Source organism: Populus trichocarpa, chromosome 19 (genome assembly GCF_000002775.5).
Source record: "Populus trichocarpa isolate Nisqually-1 chromosome 19, P.trichocarpa_v4.1, whole genome shotgun sequence".
NCBI classification, from domain to species: domain Eukaryota; kingdom Viridiplantae; phylum Streptophyta; class Magnoliopsida; order Malpighiales; family Salicaceae; genus Populus; species Populus trichocarpa.
Genome location: NC_037303.2, coordinates 10,195,521 through 10,203,069, shown reverse-complemented (window position 1 = coordinate 10,203,069; position 7,549 = coordinate 10,195,521). Strand labels below are relative to the sequence as shown.

Sequence of the window (7,549 nt, the reverse complement as noted above, 5' to 3'; positions counted from 1 at the left end):
GAGTCCTCCACCTTTTCTACTAGATTGAACCTGAAATTTACAATATCGTTAAGTTTTTCATAAAACTCATTAAAAGACTCATCTTCTAACATTATTATCTCCTTAAATCTTGAGGTTAACATTTGTAATTTGAAAATTTTCACCATCTTGGTCCCCTCGTGAATAATTTCAAGAATATCTTGAGCTTCCTTGGTTATTTCACATATGAAGATTCTTTTAAATTCATCAAAAGACACCGCCATGAATATGACATTCAGGCCTTTATTATTCCAATTACCATCAGTGGATTCATCTCTAGTCTAGTCGCTGAAAAGAGTTTCAGGCTTGGTCCATCCATATTTAACTGAGTGCCAGACTTTCTTGTCTAGTGATTTGAGAAAAGTTTTCATCTTTACCTTCTAGTAGGCATAGTTCTTACCATTGAATTGCGGTGGTTAAATTAATATTAACATATTCCACAAGGAAAATAGATCTTAGTCTAGAATAAGCGAACTTGCTCTGATACCATTTGACAATCCCATTTTTCCCCACTATATGTTAAATGAACAACTAACACTTTAGTAACCAAATAAATATAAGTATGAAAAACTTAAATGAACTAGTTATTTGGTTATGAAGGGAAAACATTTTAAAGAATTCTTCAAGAGATAAAAAAAAACCCTCTGAGTAAGCCGAACCCATGATAGACAACTTTCACTAGTTTAGAAGATTACAAGATGAGTATTTATGAATATAAATCCTTTGTAACTATATCACTTTACTTATTAAGACAAACACTTCGTTTTATCATCTACTGCAGCAGCTTTCCACAACATATAAAGTTCTTTAAACTATTATTATCCTAACTAGAATATCTAGTTGCTAACAGTTAACACAGAAACTCTCCCTAGGAGTCTATAAGCTCTCCAACTCTTCAACGAACAATTCTCTTTGAGAATTTTCTTCACACCGCTCGTGTGTCAAAAGTATACACTGCAAAACTCTCTATAACTTCTTAGCTTGTTGGGCATACTTAGTATGCTGCAAGTGCAACCCTTACCTTACTAATGCTTCAGATTATCCTTCCTTATATACACATCCTTATGATAAGAATAAGAACATTATCTTTACTTTTTTTTCTAGTTTGTTATGTTATTAACATACTACTATTTATGTTTCACAAAAATGTTTCTTTAACAGTTATCTTCAGATAACTTGTATTTATCTTCTATATGAACTTCCTATATAATTTATCTTAACAAACTACATAATTATCCTATAAGGTAAATTTGACTAATTCTATATCTAATTTGGATAAATAATCTAAACATTTTCATCTCGAATAATCATTCACAAATCAAACTCAATCTTTTCAACATTTACACTTATAAATTCAGAAGTATTTTTAAACCTATAATTGAGGCTTAAAATTCATTTTCATCATTAGTAGAAGAAAAATCAAGTCAAAATGATAAGCTCATCTTATGACCTACTAAGAAATTATTACCACCTGTGTGTTGGCCTTATTATTGATTTTTTTATCCAACAAACCATAATTTCCATGAAATAGGTTCTGTAATAATAATATCCATGCCTTGTTCTACCTTGTGGTTGATATCAAGACAGGGATGATCAACTAAGAAATAAGTCAAAGCTTGGCCTTTAACTACAATTTATGGCATATATTGTAAATCAAATTCAGATAATGCTAATGCTCATTTGCTAGTGCGATCTCTTAAGAAAGTTTTAGAGAACAATTATTTTATCTTAAGAAAGGTTTAGACAACAAGTATTTTGTTAAATCTATTTTATAGATTACATATACACTAACTAGTAATATATGCCAACATAACTTAACACATGGAAAATATAAGGATAAATAAAGCTTGTTATTGAAGTATGTGATTCTTAAAACTTTTTAAGAACATGAATGATATAATACACAAATTATTTATGTCTAGGTTCATTTCTTATACTAGCATGTTGTCAATCAACCCTTATATAGCCAAAATATATAAACATAAACATAAAAGTTTTCTAAGTCTTGATGGGGCCAATATATAATAATGTTAAACTATATAAGTTTTTATTTTTTAAAAGGCATTTTGATGCTTATTAATCCATTAAAGCTTATAAATATTATTTCCTTTCAAGAGTTCAGTGAATAACATGATCTTTTCTAAAATGTTTTATATGACCCTCATCAGAGAACTGATTTTATCAATAAGGCTCCGTAATTACTTTTGGTTTGTGAAGATCTTACTTTCATGATCGTTGTTGCTTTGTTTTTGTCTACCTCTATGGCATGTTAATGTACTAGAAATCCCAAAAAAATCCTTACCTACATTCTAAAGACATATTTCAATAGATTCATCTTGAGATTATGCATTCACATACATTTAAACGTAGAACATAACTCATATAAATGGGTAGATTTAAGTCTTGATTTTACCGTAATATCATCAACATAAACCTTTATATTATGATTAATTCACTTTCATTGAAGATATTATTCATGACCCTCTAATAAAAAGCATTAATTCTCTTTAAATCAAATGATATTACTACCCACTCATACATTCCCAGAGAATTAAGATAAATAAAAGTGGTCTTTAAAACCTCATCTTCTATAATGAAGATATGGTTATAGTTTTAATAGTCATCCATAAAGTTAAAGATATCTTCTTCTTTTTTGCTAAATCGATCAATATATCAATTATTGGCATTCAACCTTTGGAGTTGCAAGATTAATGTTTCTAAAATCTATACAACCTCATAGTTTGCTATTCTTTTTTAATATTAGCATAATGTTTAGAAATTCACTCTACATATCTAGTTGGCCTAATGAATCAATCCTCTAATATTCAATCTATTTTTCTAGAAGGTTGCTTACTTGGCTTGATTGATAATGGGTGTTCGACCAAACTTTTGTTTAGCCTAGGCATCTTATCATAATCCCAAGTGGAACAATCCTTAGAAGTATGGAGTAATGATACCAATTTTTTTATGATAATGTTATGGAAAATTCGGAGCTATATAGGTTATTCTAGGCTTGTCTTCAGTCTCTAAATTGACTTTGATGAATAGGCCTTAAACTTCAGCCTTTTCATCATCCATCTTTGATGATGATGAAGGAAAGTTTGTCATATCAGGCACCATAATCGATCAACCATCCTCACTTAGTGGCAATCTCTAATTTATAGATTCTAGTGTAGAGAGAGAAAGTCATCATTGATGGCGATTCCGACCATAAAAATAGTCAATCTGGGTGTCAATAGGTTCCATTTGATGATGAGAGTTTCACCAAGATGTTATTTTTTCTTCTCCTTGCCTGAAAGGTAGATTTGCATGCGAGAAGATTTTCAGGTTCAGGTTGATTTTGGATTTTTGAGCTATTTTTTTAGATTGTTGGAGGTTATAAATAGGTTTATCAAGGTGTTTTTTTTATATGTTTTGGGTCATAAATGAGTTGAAAAATAGGTTTTTTTCTAAGAAAAAACTGAAGGCTGAATTTTTCGACAACCCTTTAATCGTTGGATTTTGCAAACAGTAGACAATGAATTGTCCACTATTTTGTTTTAAGAATAAAAAATACAAAAAATAGAAAACTAAGCCCAAGTGCACGGGCTAGGTTGGAAGGCCTATACGACTAAACTCATTTTTGTAGATGACCAGGCACACATGATTAGACTAGTTTTTGGCCTTTTACTTTTTTAATTTTATTATTTTATATTTAGGTAAAACATAAATTTAATAAAAAAAATCATTAAACTTAGTCGAACATATGACCTGAGTTGCAGATTTGACAGGTTAATCCCCAAAGTTCAGGTTGATCAAATATTTTATTGTCTGAATATGTTTTTTTTAATATGTTTTTAAATTTGTTTGATTGAATTCATGTTGTATTTTTTTATGTGATTGATTTGTTCAAATTTGATTTTTACATTATTATCACGATCTAATGATCCGGGTTACAGATGTAGTAGGTTGACCCGAGCTGTTTTAGTATGTCACCATATCAATATTGTTTTTTTAAGTCATTTTTTAGATTTTTTGTAACTTTAATTTTTTTTCTTTAAGTTTCATTCTTTAGCTTTTTGAAAATAATTTTTTTCTTATTTTTTCTATAATTAGGTAAAAAAATAAATTAAAAAGAAAAAATTAAACCCATTAGATTTCATGACCCGAATCGCAGGTTTGACATGTTAGGTCATGAAGTCTAAGTTGATCAAATATGTTGTCTCAATTCCTTTTTAAAAGAGATGTAATTCTTGATTGTTTTTTAAGCATTTTGTTTATTTTGAATTGGTATTCATGATATATTCTATTATGGTTTATGTAAAATTAATTGATTTTAATTTTTTTTATATAAGTTTTTAATTTCATCTTGACTTTTTTAAAATTTAAATAATATTATTATCGGTAATCTAGTTTATAGGGTTTAATATCACTTCTAAAAAAATCCTCAAAATCTTGACATTTTGTTTTATGTATTTTAAAAACCGGTCCGCCGGCCTCAATACGCGGGACAACGGACTAGTCCTCACGTAAGGATTGTTTTGAAAAAATATTTGTGTATACAAAGTTATTTATTTGATTTTATTTGTTTCACACTACAAGTATTATACTTAAGTGTATTTTGGAGTCAGTTCTTCCGCTTTGAAATTAAGCTTATCTCTTCAGTTATGTTAAAGACACGATGTTCATATCAAAACTAAAATATTTAGAAGAATTTGCACTTCTTAATTATATCTTTACTTGAACTTTAAATCTTGATGGCTAAAGAGAGAGACACCAGCAACCCCACCTGGTTCCTTTCATGCAGCAGATGATAGGAGCTCAACACAAGAAAATGCATAAGTTCATTCAGCCTAAACAATTGGAGATCAAGGAGTGTGCAAGTCTTTCAAAGTTTATAAAAGAAATGCAGCTTTGAAATGTATATTTGCAAATTTTTGGGGAGCTAGCACACTAGAATAGGATCACAATCTTCCCACTAAATGGAAAACATATACTCTCATATCATGTTCATGTTTTTTTTTTTTTCCATGTATGATTGCTAGCTAAGCTGAGAGTCTTGGAAATTATTGGATACAATCAAGAAAATAGAAGAAGAATATAGGTGTATTCAATCCACGAGGATATTCACACTCTCTTATTAGTGACATCCAACAGAAGCTGCTGCCTTGATAAGCAAACCGAAGAGCAGAAATGGGGTGGAGAAGAGCGGGCTGTGGTCGCTATCCAGTGCATAAACCTCAGATGGTGGCCACCTTTTTATCATTGCTTCTTGTTGGTGAGGTTTGACAACATGATCGTGCGTGGTCTTAATGTATACTCGCATCACCTTGTCGATATCATCGTTTTCCTCCTTAAATCTTGCAGACCTTAATGCTAGGATTGGTCCTGGTCGCGAAAGCATGGCAGCCAAGGTTGAATCCTGAAGAAACCCACTTGTCATCATGGTTAACTATGAAAGATAAGGGAGCTTCCTTTTATATGGTGCCTTCAAAACTTGACAGAAAAACTATATTGCTGGTAAAAAAATAGGGAGAAAATGTATCGAAGCAGGAAATATTGAATGATTGCTCCAAACATAATCAAGTTTGGTACTGAAATACCAGTACCTCTTGAGGGCTCAGTTGGTAAATGATTTTGCGTTGAAATTCTTTCTTGACAATGGCACTGGTTGGAGGTTGGTCTGGTCCCAATCCAAATCCTAGCTCATACACGTCCCCAAACGAGGATAGATCAGGTACTCCCTGCAATTTGACATCAAGGAACATGGCCATGACTTTGAAGGCATATAAGATAATCAGCTCATAAATTAATCAATCATTTTCCTCGTAGCTAGGAGGTAGACTGAACGAGTGTCAAAGTTGCCATTATATTAAAACAATCTGGTTGTTCAAGTGTCTTCTCCAGCTCCAAAAATCTCCAAGGCATTGAAGACAGTTCTCATTGTATGATGACGGAAAAAGGCAAAGTAGTTTCACAGCGTCTTTGTCGGCTAAACCCCCCCATGCTCCTTGCCTCCCCGGGAAGGAAAATGAGATAAAGAAAAAGAAAAAGGAGAGAAGCGCTTTTCAGAATGGACATCTTTTAGCATGGCCACAAATGATACTTTTAAGAGATTTTTAAAAGCACAAACGTGATATGTCCTTTGATTTTCGATCCATGTGCTTGCTTTCCATATATATGCAAACTAAGCTAAATGACTAGGGAAAACTCCCACCACTTGTGACTTGTGACTTCCTGTTAGAGAGGCTAGTTTGCCATTGCATCATCGAACTTATGTTAAGTAATTCACGCTATATAGGTAGCTTGTAACGTTAGGTGGGTGTGCTGATGCAGCATGACGAGGGGTGCAACATTGACGACTCTATCCACCTTAATTATCAAAATATTTTTATAGATTTTCTACTCTCTCAATTGGAGTATAATAGGACAGCTAGTGCTAATTTGTTTTCATTTGGAAGAGCCGGCAATTATGGATAATATTTAGATTTGTCACGGTGAAATCAAGTGGATAACACCCCGATACTTTGTGAATACAGTTGGATAGCATATATGTGGGCTGTGGGACTGACGGACAATAACCTTATGCCATTATCATATCACACACACCAACATTTATGAATTCTTCAGAGGTATATGAAAGAAACTCGAAAAGAAAAGTGAGAGATGGATGGATGAAATAATTTTACATCTTTTATATCTTCATCTGTCCAGAATCCCAGCTTGAGCATGGTGGCAGCCAAGTACACGGCTAACCGGATCTTCTTTGCAAACTTGTGAGTTGCCTGTGTTACACTTAGCCCTCCGGCACTATGACCTACCAGTATCACCTGTAAACATTAAGAGCAATCATATATTAAGAAATCGGTCATATATATATATGCGCAGCACGTTAATGGACACAAAAGACCATGGATATGTTGAAGGACCTTCTCATTATCAGGCAAGGAAGACATGAAGTCCATTATAGGTTTGTTATAATCATCAAAGGAATGAACAGAATCGGCGTCGGCCGGATCGATGCCAGCGCCTTTGAGATCAATACAGGAGACCCTATAGCCTGAATTCTCCATGAGACACCGGATTTTGTACCAGCACCAACTCCCTCCACTTATTCCATGCACCAGGACAAAGTGTGTAGGTTGCTGCAGCTTTGCTGATAAGGGGCCATTTTCTCCCATCTTAGTTACTTCCTCTCCCATGGCTATCCCTCAATATTTTTGTCAAATTCTACTAACTCTCAAATCACTGCCTTAGTAGACTTTTGTGAGAATACATACTTCTCTGCTCTTATAGTGCCAGTAGTCATAGAAGGTAATGATTTATTGCTTTTACCTAATCATTATTGGAAGCCTAAAAAATAATTTTTATATATGGTAAGCTCCGTCCCTTCTTTTTCAATACGCAGTGATTAATATCATGCTCGCCTGTATAAATTCTTAGCGTAATCAATGGTTCAAAATCTTCCAAGGAGACCCCACATGACAGGGGTATCATCATGAGCACTTGCTCACCATCCTAGGATGATCTATGGCTATAGATTTTCGAAGGT

At 33.0% G+C, this 7,549-nt stretch overlaps 1 protein-coding gene across 1 annotated transcript; it reads right to left on the bottom strand.

The window, feature by feature from the left end:
• Positions 1-5,056: 5,056 nt before the first annotated feature.
• On the bottom strand, positions 5,057-7,343 carry LOC7494638 (methylesterase 17). The gene is made up of 4 exons (XM_002325581.4): positions 6,927-7,343; positions 6,687-6,827; positions 5,607-5,741; positions 5,057-5,419 (listed from the first exon to the last, which is right to left on the bottom strand). Exons 1-4 carry the CDS (start codon positions 7,197-7,199, stop codon positions 5,138-5,140), a joined length of 831 nt encoding a protein of 276 aa, XP_002325617.2. The 5' UTR covers positions 7,200-7,343; the 3' UTR covers positions 5,057-5,137.
• Positions 7,344-7,549: the final 206 nt, after the last annotated feature.